The sequence below is a fragment of the Nanorana parkeri genome, unplaced genomic scaffold (assembly GCF_000935625.1).
Source record: "Nanorana parkeri isolate BGI_ZX_2015 unplaced genomic scaffold, ASM93562v1 scaffold1885, whole genome shotgun sequence".
Classification (NCBI taxonomy): domain Eukaryota; kingdom Metazoa; phylum Chordata; class Amphibia; order Anura; family Dicroglossidae; genus Nanorana; species Nanorana parkeri.
The window spans coordinates 176,762-194,869 of NW_017308153.1; the positions used below are offsets into that span (position 1 = coordinate 176,762).

The 18,108-nt window shown below is 40.7% G+C and overlaps 1 protein-coding gene across 1 annotated transcript in view; it reads right to left on the reverse strand.

Annotated features, from left to right (window-relative positions):
- Positions 1-18,108, reverse strand: part of YEATS2 (YEATS domain containing 2) — a 41,982-nt gene that overhangs the window by 6,126 nt on the left and 17,748 nt on the right. Inside the window, exons 14-25 of the mRNA XM_018571977.1 lie at positions 17,147-17,308; positions 16,007-16,259; positions 13,441-13,602; positions 12,107-12,216; positions 11,862-12,008; positions 11,110-11,283; positions 10,768-10,954; positions 10,403-10,502; positions 6,179-6,252; positions 4,171-4,253; positions 3,050-3,251; positions 1,288-1,511 (exon numbers count right to left, since the gene is read on the reverse strand). Of these exons, the coding sequence (XP_018427479.1) occupies positions 1,288-1,511; positions 3,050-3,251; positions 4,171-4,253; positions 6,179-6,252; positions 10,403-10,502; positions 10,768-10,954; positions 11,110-11,283; positions 11,862-12,008; positions 12,107-12,216; positions 13,441-13,602; positions 16,007-16,259; positions 17,147-17,308 (1,878 nt within the window). The remainder of the gene's footprint in view (positions 1-1,287; positions 1,512-3,049; positions 3,252-4,170; positions 4,254-6,178; positions 6,253-10,402; positions 10,503-10,767; positions 10,955-11,109; positions 11,284-11,861; positions 12,009-12,106; positions 12,217-13,440; positions 13,603-16,006; positions 16,260-17,146; positions 17,309-18,108) is intronic.

The following is an 18,108-nucleotide window of genomic DNA, read 5'->3' on the forward strand; positions in this document are numbered from 1 at the left end:
TCATTATCGATTAGTTGGTTGGATCGCCTAGCTCTCTCCTCCACGCTGGAAAGAGGGCACAGCAAGCAGTGGGCAGGTGCACTAGCCAGCCTGCTATTGGCTATTGCAATTTCCAATAGCAGGCTGGCTATTGCACCAGCCCACTACCTGCTGTACTTACATTCAGCTGCCGTCTGTGGAATCTTGCCACTGGCAGCCGTCATTCCCAGGCTGAAGCTGTTCAAGCGCCATGTGCTTACAATACAATAAAAAGAGGAAAAAAAAAATGTATAAAAAGTAGGGCTGCAGCTAACGATTATTTTCATAATCGATTAGTTAGCCGATTATTAACTTCGATTAATCGGATAGGATTACAAAAATAATACTGTCATTTATTTAAAATAAAATACAGAAATGCAGCTTTACAGACAAAGTTTACTTCAGAATAAAACAATATGCACATTGTTTGCAATCGCACTGCACTGGAACGCAGGGCATTGTAGTACCGCATATTCCAGAGCGGGCGATCACACTGCGGACAGGAGGTACATTTGGTATTCATTGAATGAATGGCATCGCAACGCACCTCCTGCAGCAACATTTGTCAGGCCGAAACTGAAAATGACATATATATATATATATATATATAAGTGTCTCACCAATCAGTCAAAAATGTCACCAGTCAGCATGACCGGACTATATATATATTTTTTTTTTAAACTATATAATGAAAAAAGTACCGTAAATTTCAAATAATTTTTTTTTCTCCCTACGTTATGTTATAAAACATCTATTATTACCCATATTTTTGGTAAAATAAAAAAGACGGGGAAATAAGACACCAAACATGTCAAGCCTTAAAATTGGGTGCGCCCGCAAAAAAAACACCACACTGAAAAACTTCCTGCATTCCGGGACTGGAGTAGATCAAAAGGGAGTCCGTATTCTGAACTCCCTTTGATCTTCTGTCACAGAGCCGTGCCGGTCCTGGCTAATGCAAAAAATTGTGCAAGTAGTTTTATTCTGAAGTATTGTTTGCAACACTGCATGTGTGTATTCTATTTTAGATTAAGGTTGATTTATTTTTTCAGGTTAATCGGAAAAAAAAAAAAAAAATCGACCAACTAATCGATTATGAAAACAATCATTAGTTGCAGTCCTAATGGGTACTGTAGTTTTTTTACATTTCATGGGCGCAGTTTCAAAGCAACAAATGATTCACACAATTGCTACAGGGAGCATAAAGACATGCCATGACATCAAAAAAGAACATATAACTGTTTATCTTTATTGTAACTAGTTATCTACCTCCTGGGCTGTGTCTCTGATGAACTCGCAGGATAAATTTGGGGTCAAGTAAAATTTCACATCATCTTCACTTTCATTTTCCTTCTTGATGCAAGGCTTCTGTTCTTCTTCCATGCTTATGATGTCCACATCCTCATCCACTTCTCTCTCTTTTTTAAGACCCTTCTCCAACTCCTCTATCTTTTGACAGAGAGCCTCAGAAGAGGAATAGGAAGAGGGTAAAGCTAGAAAATACACATAATGTAAAACATTACCATCAGGCATCAGTCCATATCCAGACAACACAATGTGTTTATAGATGACCGATTTAGCAATTGCCTGGAACACATCATTAATGTTGCATGTTCTGTTATAGGGGCACCTATAAGTTAGGAAAGAGCTGCCAAGTACTGATAGTCACCTTTAATACTGATGATCTTTGTCACTGCACACATGAATGGTGTGGTCGGTATACATTAAAACACAACTGCAGTCACATGGGTGCAACCACTACTTGCAATGTGCATGCACCCTTAACATGTAGACCACCAAGTATGTGTCCTACATGCCATATCAATCAATGACTTAAAACAAGCTTAAAGTGACATTAAAGGCAACATTCCCCTCACCTCAACGTTAATGTTAGCACTTACCTTAAATGATGTTTCTTAATCCGATCAGCTTCTTTCCTGATGTTTTCAGCCTTCTCTTCAGCGCTGCGGCGAGTCTCCGATCCAGCGCTGACTCCTCTGTCCTTGCTGGCACTTCCTGTCCGCGGTGTCTGCATGCGGGTGCACGCGTCCATTGACTTACCTTGTGTCTCTCCTCGCATCCTGGCCGAAAATGTGAACTGCGCATGCGCCCGCCCCAAGATCCTTTGCGGCCGCCCGAGGTTTTTCACATTTTTGGACGGGACCGCGTGGGGAAGACACAGGTAAGTTTAAACCACTGTTAAAGTGGGTTTAAAAAAAAAAAACTTTTTGCATATATCTACTGCCTGCTAGCACAACCAGCCTACTCAATGATCGAGTCTACAGAGACGGGCCAAGCTTAGATGCAATGCCAGTGCCTATGGACCATGAAAGTGCTCCATAGCTAACAACCAGAACTGGGACTCGAAAGTGTCTCATGCAGAACACAGTGCCCAAAATATACTTCCATGTTAGCTCGGCAACAACCAGTCCAGTGGGGTACACATGCAGTACAGTCTAAAACTACAGCACATGGCAGCCAATTAAAGGAAAGCCTCCAACAGCCTGAAGAAAAAAGTGCTAGTAAAGTAATAGGTTAGTCTTTACACCAGCAGAACTGAAGAAAAGACGTCTTCAGACATGGAGGCCTGTGGCAGTAGGAAGGGTTATCCTGGACTGGCCTACAGCTATTTTGCTTGCCAATGTCCAATCCTCTATTAGGCAGCAGCATAACCCAAAGGTTTAACACTTCCTATGCCACTCAATCGATGAGAAAGAAATCATATTTTGGGGGCTTAAAGAAGTTTTAAGGCCAAGAATGCAGTGTTTCAGTTGCTTGGCTTCATGCTTGATTACTTGATAGATTGCAGTGACCAAGAATAGGTTTGCAGGTAAGAATTTGACTTTTCTCTGCCATTCTGGATTTGCATAGTTGTTCAGGGCCAGCAATTCTTGAAACCAGTGGGTCAGAACAGCCAGGCAGCTAGAATTTTCAATCAAGGGAGCTGATGCATAGCACACTGACCTGTACATTTATAAGTAACAGTGAGCATTGCCTGATGTAATACAGGGATACTTTGCTTTGTACTTACAAGCCTCATTGTCAATTCGAGTCAACACATCTTCAATGGATTCCTGATCATCACTAGAGCTCTCAGGATCAGGAGGCGTGTAACCGTGAATGCGGCACCAGTGTACAATTTCCTTGGTTTTCAGAGGAGCAATAGAGCTAAATTTTGGCTGCTTTTCAATGATTTCTTGAAGCATTTTCTTCATGGCCACAGCTCGTTGCCACTAATAGAAAATGTAAAAAACACAATTAAAAAAGACAAAAACAGCCTGCAAAAGATCTCCTGTGAAAGATTACGGTTAAAGAAAATGGTATGACCCACCGCAACACTGCTTATACTTCCCTTCCCTTGATTCCTTTGGTGCTTCTGTCACCCACCCAAAAGAGGGGGTATGGAGAATCATAAGAGTCTCTTCCACTTCCTCCCATAATGCTGGGCAGGGTGTCTACATTGCTTATGGCCAGGCCCAAGTGTTGCCGTATGGAGGCAGGGAAAGTTTTAATTCCTGAAGTTAACTTTCAGGCTTACAGCCAGGCACTGTTACACACTATATGATCCTGGAACACATTCCTTGGTGCCTCTCACTTTCAAAAAGCTTGATTTAAAAATGCTTGTAAGTTTCTTACTGCCACAAATCAGATTTAAATTGCCATAAAAATATGAATTTGTCTAGTAAGGCAGCAAGCAAGAGAGAGGGAGTTACACAGCACCGGCTTCAAAAGCACCCACCCACTGCCCTCCTACTCACCCTGTGAGGTGCTCTATGTGTGCTGTGAATCCAGTGCATACTGAAGAACTTACATTAACGTAAAACAATGCACTTTCTGATTTTAGTACCACTGAAAAGTATTAGTATATTAGTAGTATTAGTAGCTCACTGACTGGTTTCCCTTGTTGTCTGGAATACCAGAAGAACTGTTACATATTTGCAAATTAAGTAAAATAATGGAAAATATGGAACAGGAAGCAAGAAAAATTATGGACGACCATAACAATTACTTACTGAGCTGAATGTTAAAAATGTGTATTTCACATTGTGTGTTTGTAAGTATTACACATTTCCACAGAACTGTGCATAATATATACATAATGTGATATATTCCATATGCTCCAATTTGCAGTTTAATTCTTTCAAAAAGTACCTCAGATGCTCTTCTTTTTCCAATATTCCAACTGTAATATTGTTCCAGTGAGCTCGCACAGAACGAATTACTGCCATCCTCATCTGTGGAAACGGAAAAAAAATGTTTTCACTTTGTAAAGTGTATCTAAAAGGCGTTCAGCTCTGAGCACTTCTGGTTATAACGCTGTAAAACTCCCGGCTCAACAAAATTCAACTATACAATCAACTTTTGTTGAAGGAGCTGGGGGGAAACTGTTGGCCAAATATGCATGTCACTTTAAAACCTTTGCTTTAACCTCTTTCAGACCAGCCACTGCCTATAAACGGCCACTTCACTACCGTATTGTTCTAGTTTGCTCGAGTGCCCAAAACTGCAACGTTAAATCAATGTATCTCAAAGTGCCAATACTGAAAAGAAGTTTGGTATTGTGTTTTAGTTTGGGCACTGGGGTGTAAAAAAAAAAAACGTTCAGCATCACAGCCTTAGCTAAAATAGGGAAACACACGTATTCAAACATTTATACACTCACAGATACAAACACATTTAATCACACATATAATCATACATTCATAAAACACACACACCGCAAACTCATAAAACACATCACACTCATACATATCACACATACACACACTCCTAAAACACACCCACACATTCATAAAACATATCACACTCACACATAAATCAAACATATCACACATACACACACTCCTAAAACACACCCACACATTCATAAAACATATCACACATAAATCAAACATATCACACATACACACACTCCTAAAACACACCCAGACATTTATAAAACATATCACACTCATACATAAATCAAACATATCACACATACACACACTCCTAAAACACACCCACAATAAAACATTTGCAGCGACCATCTTCAAAAACGTAATGTGACGCAGAGATTGGTGGGACACCGGAGGCCCATGCGGAGCACCCCAGGTGAGAACCTAGAGTGTGCGAACCCCGGCAGCCGGTACCTAGGCTCGCTTGCCACCATAGGGGCCTCTGCGTACCCTCTGTGGCACATGTGCCAAAGGTTCGCCATTGCTGTCCTAGGAGGATATATCTGTACAGCTCCCCACGTTTCACGTCTACCTGTGGTCGCGTGCCCAGCACACACACAAGCCAATGAACCAGCTGTCATTTGAAAGCGAAGAATATCGGCTAAAGGTACAGAAATGATTGCACCAGCTCTGTGCCTTCATGATTGGTTATCACAGTGATTACATGGTAATTCCGCTTACAGCAGAGTCAGGGGAGAGTAAAGGAACTAATGAATGAATAAATGAATCATTTGGGCGATTGTACCTTTTTTATTTTACACCCTAGACCAAAACGAGCACTTGACCCTTGCATTGCAGGGGTAGCCCCTCTGCAAGGGTTATGTTAACTGTTCTTCTTTAATGTATCTAGAGCACCATTATCAAGCTCCAAGATTTAACTCCCTCAATACTGGCATGTTTCTTAATTTCTGAACAATTGTGGCAAAAATGAGATCACCTTGGGGTGTCTACTTTGCAAAAAGGGTACATTTCAGGGATTTTTGTACTGCAATGAAATTTTTTTTATTTGCCGTGCTTTATAACAGAAAGTAAGGGAAACAGTTTTTATTTGGTCTTTTTTTTATTTATATAGAATTAAAAAAAGAAATATCACCAAAAGAAAGCTCTGTCTTACAAAAATGAAATAGGAAATAATGTGAGTACAGTGTTGCATGAACAAGTGATCCTCAGTCAAACTTTCACAGCAATGAAAACTGAAAAATGGCCTGGTAATGAAGGGAGTAGAACATGCTGCACCTCAAAAGGTTAAGAAAAACACTACAATAATGACTCTAAAGACTCACTTAAAACACAATGATGTTTCCTTTAGGTAATAAACTACATTAAAACATCAGTTGAATGATCTAAAGAGAGACACAACAGTTTCTGTCCAGCTTCAGGCAAATAACATATACTGGAACAATGTAAGATTTAGCATAAGCATCGAAATCTGTTTTATTATTTACCTCTTTCACCTATTAGAGGAATCTTCTTGACGGTTGCAGTTAGCAGCTGCTTGAAGTTCTGCAGATGTTCTGTCCTGCAATGATTTACAGCAGTGGGCTGATCAGCAACATACCAACACTGTCAAAAGACATTTATATGTAGAAAGGGATGCAATTTTTCTTTGATTAGTCTACATTGTTACATATGTGCTACCAAAACAAACATAATAACCCCTTCCCATATTTTTGAGACAACTATTCTCAATTTAAAAACACAGCTAAGTAAAAAATAAAATGTTTAATAAGGTTTGGCAAATGCAGTAGACTTCTTTAAAAACGTCTAAGGCTTAGTTCACACCAGAAACTGCATCACAACTGCGTGTCTGCGCAGTTGTACTGCGATGCGTTTTTTAACTGCACTAAAGAATGCTAATTAGGCATGTAGGTCACTTCCTTTTCCTGTCAGAGCATTTCCTATGTTTGTTTTGTTCGTTTGGGAGCTCAGTCATGCTTTCTTTGTTGGTTGGCATGGTGCTAGTTTTGACTTTAGCCATTCTCCACACTCCACCCAGGAAGTCCACAGATGATGACAATCAAATGTGAGTTTTTTGGGGGGTTTTTACGCGTTCGTTGGAACCGCGTTTTGATGCAGTTAAAGTAGCAGTACTTTTTCTGACTGCAGTTGAATCGAATGCAATGGTGTGAATTAGGCACAAGAAAGCCCGCAGGAAAGCATTGGGATGTATTTTAACTGCGCAGTTGAAATAAACGGACTGCATCACAACTGCATATGGTGTGAACAGGCCCTTACAATTTTGGCATCAAGACCCCTGAATACATGTTCCCAGGCCTGCACATTTGCTGTGGTGTATACAAAAAGGGCGTTGTCACATTTTCCCTGTTTTAGTTTGCATTATAGTACAGAGGATGCAGCAGATGACGTTGGAAGACAATACACAAACTGTAGGCACAGGATACCACGGAGTGCATTAGCCCACCAGACTACTCCCAGAACTCACATATATTACTTTTCTACTGGATTCCGTTTACAATTGTGTTCAAAATTCTTAGCAGCCCTGAAGTGACATGTTTTCTTGTTTTTCCAGATGGTAACACAACTGCTACATGGGAACACACCTACAATATAACATTTTACTGCAAATATAATGCACATTTACTATTCGATAAATGTAATATCTTAGAAGCTTAGAAGCTCCCCCACCCCCCCCGCCGCTTTAACCACCTGCTGTCCGGCCGTTGTAATTAAACGGCCGGACAGCGGCTTCTTGAATGCGGGTGGGCGTTTTTAAACGTCCCATAACGCCCCGCTCGCCGCTAGGCGGCGGGCACAAGCGGGAAATCAACGATGGCTGTTTACATACAAGTGTTCGGGCGTCTGTGCGAGCCCGGGACCAGCACAGCAGCTCTGACTCGCTCTGAGGCCGGCGAACAAACGGAGCTCAGTACACGAGCTCTGTTTGATCTCCTCCTCTTCGGAATGCAGGCAGTGATGTGTATTACATCACTGCCTGCATTCAGTGTCACTCTCCGGTACAGAAAGAGAAGCTGGTGAAGCAGGTGTTTGCTTTACCAGCTTCTTTGGGGGTCCCTAGGTGACATTAGGGGTCTTAAAGAGGACCTGTCACTGAAAATTGGCTATCACAAAGGGGGCTTGTTAGTCCCCTATGTGATAGCAATAAAGTTAAGCGGAAAAAAAAATGTTTAAGAGAATTAGTTACAAAAAAATATATTTTTTTAAAAAAAAGTCACATATAAAAGGTTATAAAAAAAAAAATGTACTTTTTTTTTTAAAGTCCCCCGCCCCCCACATACACACATGCGTCAAGTGTGCCTAAGTGCGTAAACGACGATTGCATCCATTACGCCGCATGTTTAGTAATGCCGCGAACGTCGCGATGAGAGCAATAATTCTAGGGCCATCAATCACTGATAACACTAACCTGATGAGCGGTAAAAGCTTTTAAAGCGTCGCCTATGGCCAATTTTGGGTATGGTAGTTTTTGCGAGTTCGCGGACGCACGCAATTTTAAAGCTTAACATGTTTGATGTCTATTTACCCGACGTGAGCCCGTCTTTTATATTTTTCCAAAAATTTGGGTAATAATAACTGTGTTATAACAAAAAAGTAATTTTTTCCAACTTTGGTACTTTTTTCATTATATAGTAAAAAAATAAAACCCCCAGTGGTGATTAAATACCACCAAAAGAAAGCTCTACCTGTCCCCAAAAAATGGTATAAAATTCATTTCAGTACAGCGTTGCATGACGGAATAAATGTCAGTCAAAGTACTGCAGCGCTAAATACTGAAAAATGGCCTGGACAGGAAGGGGGTGTAAACACCCCGGTCAGCAAGTGGTTAAGGATGCTTCTTGATCCTATCATCTTCTTCCATCCACTAGTATTCAGCAATCCATCCAGTGCTGGTGCCGGTCTCTGATTCAGCGTAGACTGCTGTCTCTTCCTGTCCCGCGGTGTCTGTTCGACATGCATGCTCACAGCTACGTGCATTTACCTCCACTCTGTTTCTCCTCTTTTCCCTGCAGATGATCTCTACTATACATGCGCCCGCTCAAAAAACTTCAGATCTACAGCCGGGAGCGAGCGGCGAAGGTAAGTTTTTACCTTTTTGGTAACTTTAAAAAAAAAATGTTTTTGCACATATCTACTGCTTCCTAGCAGTAGATGTATGCAAAAAAAAAGAAAGGAGGAGTTTAATTCTACTTTAACAATACTACTATACCAGTGTACAACTTCAATGTGAAGAATGAGAACAAAAACACTCATACTACTCAGAGTGGAAGTTTGAAAGAGCCAGATCTCTTCCAAATCAATCCACCCAATATTGCCAGTTCATCTAGCTACTGTTATGGGGGAGCGAGTCTCACTCTTCCTGGTGGATAGTTGTTTAATTGTGGAGTAGTAACTATCCACTGGAGAATGTAGAAGACCGAGTAACAAATCCACCAAATGTAACAGCAAGAGTAAAATTTCCTAGGGATGGGGGGCACACTGAGATGTTAGAACAGGGAGATCTTATCACTTGAATTCTCAAGGCATACAAAAGGCCGGTAAGTGATCCAGTGTCTACCAAAAAAAACAATACATTCTGGGGGAAAAGACCCGTACTTAGAGAAATGGGTATGCGGTTACTGGTGACTTCTCCTTAGGCAGTTGTCAGGATAGCGTGCTGACATGGCCTTAGTGGTTTCTGAGCCACTCATCCAGAACAAATGTGTACATCAGAGAATGCCAGGCAACTACAATTTGCACAGATCTGCAATGGCAACCGGCAGATTTATCATATTTTCCTTCAAAGCTTAACTCCAAGCAGATATAAAGAACAGAAAAAAAACATTTAAATGATTATTCATAACAAATCGTTAAATATATTCTTACATATTAGTGGCACAAGTACCAAAATATGTGTTGAGATCAGGCTCTCTTAATACTCTGCAAAGCAGGATTAAGGCTGCTTAACCCTTTCGCTGCCAAGCCCTCCGGAACATTATTCAAATCAGCTGGCCAAGCCATTTTTGCATTTCTTGCAATTTTTTCCTATTGATTTGATTTTCAATTGCTAGCGTTTGTAAAATACCCCCCAAACCATATATTTTCTGAAAGCGCAGGCCCGGTAGAATAAAAAGATGGTGATACTAAATTTGTAGGCCCTGCGATAAAAAAAATAAAAAAGCTGCTGCAGGCATAAAATGCATGCACATAACAGAAGCAGCTTTCAAGACACCGCCATTACAGCTCAATCCAAGACCATTCTGGCAAAGTTCTGTTACTTCTGGGTAGAGTGGGAGTTTGCTGCTGGCTCACACACGATTAACAAATTCTTACTGGACAGTCACTATGAGGGGCTGCCCCAATGGCCAACAGAAATGTGCAGGCAAGTTTCAAGGAAATGCAAAGGCTTTGCCTTTCACAATGACCCAGGAGTTGAAGTTAACAGTCACATTGTGAAGCCTGCTGCAATTATATGTAAGCACCTTGAGGGGCCTAAATGTTGTACCTGCAGATAGTTCCTTTAACTGCAGTATACTTTGTAATGGAGATTGATGGCTTAGCTGTTCTGTCTGGCAGGGATGCCAGGATCACAAAAGGACACATTTACAAATCTGTGTTTTTAGCCGTCTGAAGTTTATCTTTAATATACACAAACAAGACTGCACAAGCTGATGACTTCAGAAAACTATATGGAATAAGTAATATATAATTACTTCACAGAGCTGGATTCCTGATCTACATTATCCTCCATCTTCACTGCTGTACTTCCCATATGGAAGGCGGATGTGTTGCTCTGGTCAGGTTCTGCTTTCACTGCAAAAAAATATGCAGTTTAGGATTAATATGAATATAACAGCATGCAGGGTTTTCAACACCTTCACACCTCATTTATTTAATGCATTGAAAATAGTTCTGGATGATGAACAGCTATATAGGAAAACCCAACGTAGATACCTATAGTACATATGTATCATAAGGGAAATTGTAAATTCACTCACTTCAACTTATTAGACTACCAAACAGGAATCTAACCCCAAAGCAAACCTAATTTGTACAAGCAGTGATGTGTGACAAAGACCTGTAAGAGAAGTACTGTTGGGAGCCGGACTAATTGTTGTTCTGGAGGATAACACCTGTGTGGGTAGTGTGCTAGTTTTCCCACTGAACAGAGTCTTTATATGGCTGTTACTAGCAGCGCCTGTCTGTTGGACGTGTATTTTGCTTGATGACACGTTTTGTGTAGATGTACTGGATCCTTCACCAGCCTGTGAAAAACAAGGTGTGGTAAAAGTGAGAATCAGGGTTTACAATTTTACACAGTTCACAAACTCATTTTTGTTGCTTTTAGGGTGTCCTTATACAAATAATGGTAAGCTATTTACAGGAATGCATTTAATTTAACCTTGGAATTTTATGGTACCTGTTGACTTGATCCGCTTGCAGTCGAGGATGGTAATGACGTACTGGCCGCAGTTATTACCCCTCCAGCGACCCTTAGCAGTGTGGTACCAGGTTTCTGTGTTTGCGATGTTGCTGGCAATGACTTTAAAACATTTTCCGATATCTTTACTAATCCAGCTGAACCACTGTTTCCCTAAACATGAAAAAAAAAATACACAAACCAAATGCATCAGATTATACAATATTGTGCTGGAACCCTGCATTAAATCCACAAAGTAAATCTTTCTTTGCTATGTATACCAGAAAAAAAATTAAACCAGATAATCAGAAATACACTGTCCTGCAGAGAAAACCCAACTCTAGCACAAGCTTACTGTACAGCAAGGTAAACAGGTATAGTACCCAGGACACAATACAGGGTCTAAACCTGTCCCAAAGGCTCCCAATACAATCAGTTAGAAAATAAGTGAATTGAATGAAAGATGTGTACTTGAATTCATTTTGGAAAATTATTATTACTGAGCAGTTGTGCAGCAGTTACATATCAGCGTATGAAATTACACCAAATGAAGGTTTAATGACCCGGCAGCCAGGGCCGGATTTACTCTCCCTGCCGCCCCAAGGCCAAGTTCTGCGCCCCCCCCCAAGCCACAGTGGCCTTGTGGGGAATCCGGGCCTGCCTGCAGCAGAACACAGCTTGCTTTCCACAACCAGATGGTTGGGAAAAAAATGAGATGCATTACACAAATCAAAAAGAAAAACAACAATTACCTGTGTAATCAGAGTGCTCTTCTGTCCAGCAGTTATTTTTATTGTTTGCTGACCCTGTGCAGATGACCCGCCACTGCCCTGAACAACATTTGAGCTGGCTTGCTTTCCAGATGTCTGTGGGGATGGCTGTCCAACTAAAAATGTGCCCTGTGAAACAATGATGAACAAAACTAAGTGCTGTCAGCAACAAATAAACAGAAGCATAAGCCAATATGATAGCTTTTTTCATTGAGCACCACACAGACCTGAGGTGTCTGTTTCAGAATATAGGATGTGTAGGTGAGATGTTGGGGTAGCCCTGTAGAAGCTCCTGCTGTGCCAGAGCCACCGCTGCTGGATGCCCCTGACTGCAGATCTGAAACACATATGCAAAAGAAAACGTTAAATACTGTATACACATACATTGGCAGATAAAACATTTGTACTAAAACTGAATGCATCACCACCTGACTTGAACACACATATTAGCATGTATCAATCAGAGACTAACGTCTCCCTATGTGACAGATCAGAAAAAAAAAAATAGACAAAACATGGCACATGCGATGCTTTCTAGCTGATATGGTTCAATGCTCTTTTCAAGTTTCATAAAACATTTCACAATGTCGAGTCATTTTACCGGTTAATCTAATTGCTGTATTAACTGTAACTTAATATAGTAAAAAATATAAAAATACGCAAATAAAATCTCTCTAATGGACATTTGATATTTTGTGTTTTGCACCTTAATATGATTGGTCATATAACCAAAAGTGTGACATCTGTCACAGCTATGCTGATGGCAACCTGTAAAGCGAACTTTAACAAAAACTTTAATAACTGCTTCAGAACCTGGTCAATTCTACATTCATGCAAAATGCTGACATGATAGAATATAATTTGCTGAAATATTACAGTGGTGCCTCGGTTCATGAACTTTATTCATTCCACGATTCTGGTCGCGAACCGAATCAAAATTTCCCCATGAGGTTCAATGTAAATAAGGTTAGTCCGTTCTGACCCCTACGAACGTGGTCGCAAACCGATTTTGGTGGCGAACAGAATAACATTTTCCCATAAGGTTCAATGTAAATGAGGTTAATCTGTTCTGAACCACATGTACATTTCATTACCGCTCTGCACTTTCTTTTTACCACCATGCTTGCTCTGCACTTTCTTTGGAGCCATGCTGGATTGAATAAAACTGTACAGTACTGTATGTGCTAAAAAGCACACAAAAAAAGCTTCACAGCAAGTGGCACAGGTCTGTCTGCGACCGCAATCTCGCCTAGAGGAAGCCACGACCACGTTTTCAGAGCGGGGAAGATGTCCGCGGTCGTGTTCATCACCCGATGCAGAGTTTGCAAACAGAAGCAAAATTTTGCTGAACTTCCTGTTTGTGAGCCAAATTGTTCGCAAACAGAAGCGTTCGTGAAACGAGGTATTACTGTATATTGTTTGGGTGTGAAAAGAAGTCACTGGGGTATTCTCAAATCAAGAATACAAATATGTTCCTTTGCTAATACAACATTTACCATACACATTATAAATAAGCATTACGTGTGAAATGTCATACAAGAGGACCTGTATGTTCACTTACTTGCAGTATTAGCAGCTCTCAGGATTGCACCTTGAGGTATAAGCAACAGCTTCCCTTTACCAGAAGTGCTCTTGCTGTTGGTGGTGAGGTATAGTTTGGTGCCTGGAGGTAGGTTTGCCAAGTTACCTATATTTGTGGATGGCAGCTGGAGAGTTGCCATTACTTTAAAAGTGAAATACAAAAAGTTATATCACTTGTAAAAAAAAAACAGAAAATTAAAAATGATAAAAATATAAGCACTTTGTATTTTCTAAACTAATAAAAAGCATAAATCCAATTTTATCATGAAAAAAAGTCAACCCCAGGAAAATTCTTTTATGGATTTTAACAATCTTGATCCTTCCCTGGCTTTTGTTTTGAGGTATTCAGATAAACCATTTGAGTGCACTTGCTGAAAACTCTCAATATGAAAACTCAGTGGTAGATACTGCCTTTGATACGAATTGTAGAATTGGCCGATATGTAGTAAATTGTCCGTCATGTCTGAAGAGTTGCAAAAGGAAGCAGACGCCATTAGCATCATTACCAGTTGGATGCTGAAGTCGGTGTGAAAAAGTGCTAGGTAAAGCGATTATTTAAGATGCTGCATGAGAGAGGCTAGAAAAAATCCTACATAATTAGGGCAAGAGTCTGTACTAGGGAAGTGTCACACCTAAGAGTTTCCTATATAAAAGATAAAAGGCAATAGTTCTTTTTTGCACTCTTTCAGGAAATACAAAATAAAATAGCAGAGGAAAACAAGGGAAAAAAAGTTGGAAGCAGATCTGGAATAAAATAAAAAAAGACCTGTTATGGGAAAGAAAGACAGAGAAAAAAAAAAGGTAGCAGAGGGATGCTATAGATATCCTTAGAAGAGAACTATGGGGGTTTTATGAAGAATTTGTTCAGAAATGGTTTGTTCCCTCAGTGGGTCCAGCCATGCCTTGCTTCTAAAAAGACAACTACCATACTACTGGGGTATATACCTGGCTTTTTAGAGAGAACTATGGGGCAAGTGTTTTTCCCCATAGTTCTCTTTAGGGTCACGGGAGGACATACCGTATATACTCGAGTATAAGCCGTCCCGAATATAAGCCGAGGTACCTAATTTTACTACAAAAAACTGGGAAAAAGTATTGACTCGAATATAAGCAGAGGGACTCCTCCGGTGACCCAAAACTCAGTATATACGGATATACTGAGATTGCCTCGGCCGGGAAGAATCTCAACAATACTGTCGAGATCCACCCAGCTGCGTGAGTGACAGCTGGCTCTGCCTATCTAGAGGCAGAGGCAGCTGTGCCCACCCCCTCCCCCATCTGTTTCTCCACTCAGCGCTGGAGGATCCCTGCGGGGAGCGGTGACTGACACTGCAGGGAGATGATCGGGAAGTGAGCAGATCGGTGCATGTTTCTGCTTACTTCCCGATCGATAGAGCCGACCTGTGACAGCTTCTTTGTCACAGGTCGGCCCTATGAGGATGAGTGGAAATCACTCACCTCATAGTTCTCCTTTAAGGACATGGAGTATCCAGGGGAATATGTTCCTTAGAAGCTACTCTCATTGTTAAAGAACTTTATGATTTTTTTAATTAACCCTTGCAGTGGGGCTACACCCGCACTGCAAGGGTTAAGTGCTGGTTTGTGTCTAGGTGCTAAAATAGCAAAAGATATACTCTTACCCGGCCAGCTGTCCCTACAGCCTCTCTCCCCCTCCCTGCTGCATTGTAATCTTCCTCAGCATCCTCATGTCTATACACTGTGTATAGATGTTGATGATTTATGGGACCTTTATGGGGCTGCAGAGGAGAAAGAGAGACCTTGGAAGGACCGGTCTAAGAAGAAGCCGGCTCAGAGGTTTGGGTGAGTATATCTTTGGTTTTTTTTTGTTTAACCTAGACACAAATGAGCAGTTAACCCTTGCAGTGCAGGGATTAAAGAAAAAAAATCTTCTTTAGAGACATCTACAGTGATGTTCCAAGATCTAGTTCCATTTCTAAAATAGACACCAGTTTTATTATGGTAGACATTTTAGTGTACTTAAGAGTAGATATCCATCTTTCCAATATTACTCACATCAGTTTGAAGCTTTAGTAAACATACTGTAGGTCTCTCAATATAGGGAGAGGAGGCATGTTTTCCATTAAATTACAAAATGGTTAGGATCTATTATATGTTATTGAAATGTATAAGAAACTGGAGATTTCCTTTTAAGCAATTCAAAGAAAAATAAACCTGAAGCAGAACCAGTTACTTTTAGTTGGGTAGAGAGTAGGGAACCTGATGTGTGCACTTTCAATCTTTGGGGCCTGCCTTGAAGTTTATATACTGGCGTCTCTTAGCCTGTAATATGTTGGCCAATATAATTTTCACAATCAGACATTGTCAGCTGTAATGGGAAGATACTAATGGAGGAAGTTATTGCATTACCCTCTTACAGACAGCCTTCGAAGTACATATAAAACATACCTCAGATGCCCTAATCAGCTTCTACCCAAAACCAAGATATTGCATTTTTTCCCTTATATTTAAAAAGCTAAAATCATTTACATAAATTAGCATTGTTGAGCAAAATATTTTGACAATACCTGACCCCTGTGTTCCGGTTTTTGTCGTTACAGCAGAAGTAACTTGTGCTTTTGTCATGTTTTGTGAGGACTGTGGCAAAACACTAGCACTGCTGACAACAGCTTTGGCCACACCTTGAGCTACCATCTGTTTTGCTCCCACGGCTTTGGCAGCTGAAGAGCTAGATTTGGCAACAAGGATCTGCCCACCACTTATAGTCACAGATGGTTTAATTGATGCTTGTACAGCAGATCCAACTGGTATTCCAACAACCTAAAGCCACAAAAGAATTAAAATCAGCAAAAAAATATCTACTGTGACATTAAAAACCTAAAAAAATAAAAGCAAAAACAAGGGTATTAGTTTGCATAGAGCAAAAAAAAAGGAGGAGAACTATGAGGGGAGTGATTTCCACTCACCTCATAGTTCAAGCAAACCTTTGACAATGAAACTGTCACAGGTCAGCTCTATAGATCGGGAAGTGAGCGAACACATACCGTCGCTCACTCACTCACTTTCTGATCATCTCCCTGCAGAGAGAGGTGTGACTGTCAGTCACCGCAGGGATTCTCCGATCCTCCAGCGCTGGAGAAACGGATAGGGGAGGGGGCGGGCACAGCTTACTCTGCCTCTAGATAGGCAGAGCCCACTCTCAATCAGCCAACGTGATGGATCTCGACAGTATTGTTGGGATCCGTCCCGGCTGAGGTGATCTCGGTATAAAGCGAGCAATAGCTCGCTATATACTGAGCTTTGGGTCACAGGAGGGCGTTAGAATATGTCCTCCCGTGACCCTTAAGAGAACTATGGGATAAAAAGTTTACCCCATCGTTCTCTTTTAACGCAGGTTATTGAGCGATTTTGCTGTTAATTCTTATGCACTTACACAGTTCAGCACTACTTGTTTATAAATGCCATGAGACCGCGTACATTTATTACATTGAAATAATATTCCAGCCAACTACAGCTCCTACAACTACATTGCTGACCTTGCATGATACACAAAAGAGGTGGTACATTGCAACAATTCCCATCTCTGCTGCAAAATCATTTGTATTTCACGCATATCTAGCCTTACAAGCCTAGAACCTAACTGCAGTACAGCCAACTCTGGAAGAAGAATCAAGTTCTGTATCTACTACCAAAGCTCTCGAAATTACCTTAGACCCCTCAGGAGTGCTTAGATTCTTTTGTGGGGACACAGCAATCATCTGGTTGCCCTTTACAGTCACAATTTGCTGGAGAGATGGTTGAGATGTTGAAGGAGTTTCTTGCTGCTGCTGCTGCAGAGATGTTTCAACAGGCTCTTGTTTTATTATCACCTGAAATTATAGAAAATGGCAAGTATTTTTTCAGTTACAAATATATTCCAGAAGATTACGGTAGATTAACAATCACAGTTGTATAATGAACTCTACTGAAGACTAGTTAAGAGATAATGGACATTTTAGCTTGTTGAAATAGCTTGCTAGTCATCTTTAAAATGTCCAAAAAGTAAAATGTCAATGTCATCATTGGAAAAACTAGCATTCAGACATTTACAACAGTACTTTCTGTACAGCCATGTGATCAGTATATCCAAATGCATTAAAATAGGCAACTAGAGCACCTGTGATACAGTATGCGATTCCCCCTGTTTAACAAACATGACTCCTCCACTAACGTCCTTTTACATTCATCAAGCAGAATGCTTTGATTCATCAGATGAAGGCGACAGAGATTTGCACACGTGGCTCTAGATCTAGAGCCACGTGTGTCCTTTTACATTCATCAAGCAGAATGCTTTGATTCATCAGATGAAGGCGACAGAGATTTGCACACGTGGCTCTAGATCTAGAAATCCAAGATTCTGTTCTTGTGACAACTCAAAATTGTAGATTTTCCTTTATTTTCAGTCCCAATGGCCACAAGAAAAAATAGAGAAGGTAAAACTTCCCAGTGGGGGCACAACAAAGCTGGTCAGAGGTTTGTGAATGTTCAAAATGCAAGTCCAGTTAAGTGTGACTAGCTACAACTAGTTATACTATAAAAATAGGAACCTTCAAACACACACCTTTGGGGGGCCTTGTCCAAGATGGCAGAGGGAGTAGAAGCATATGCCTGGAGCTCTGCAATAATCCAG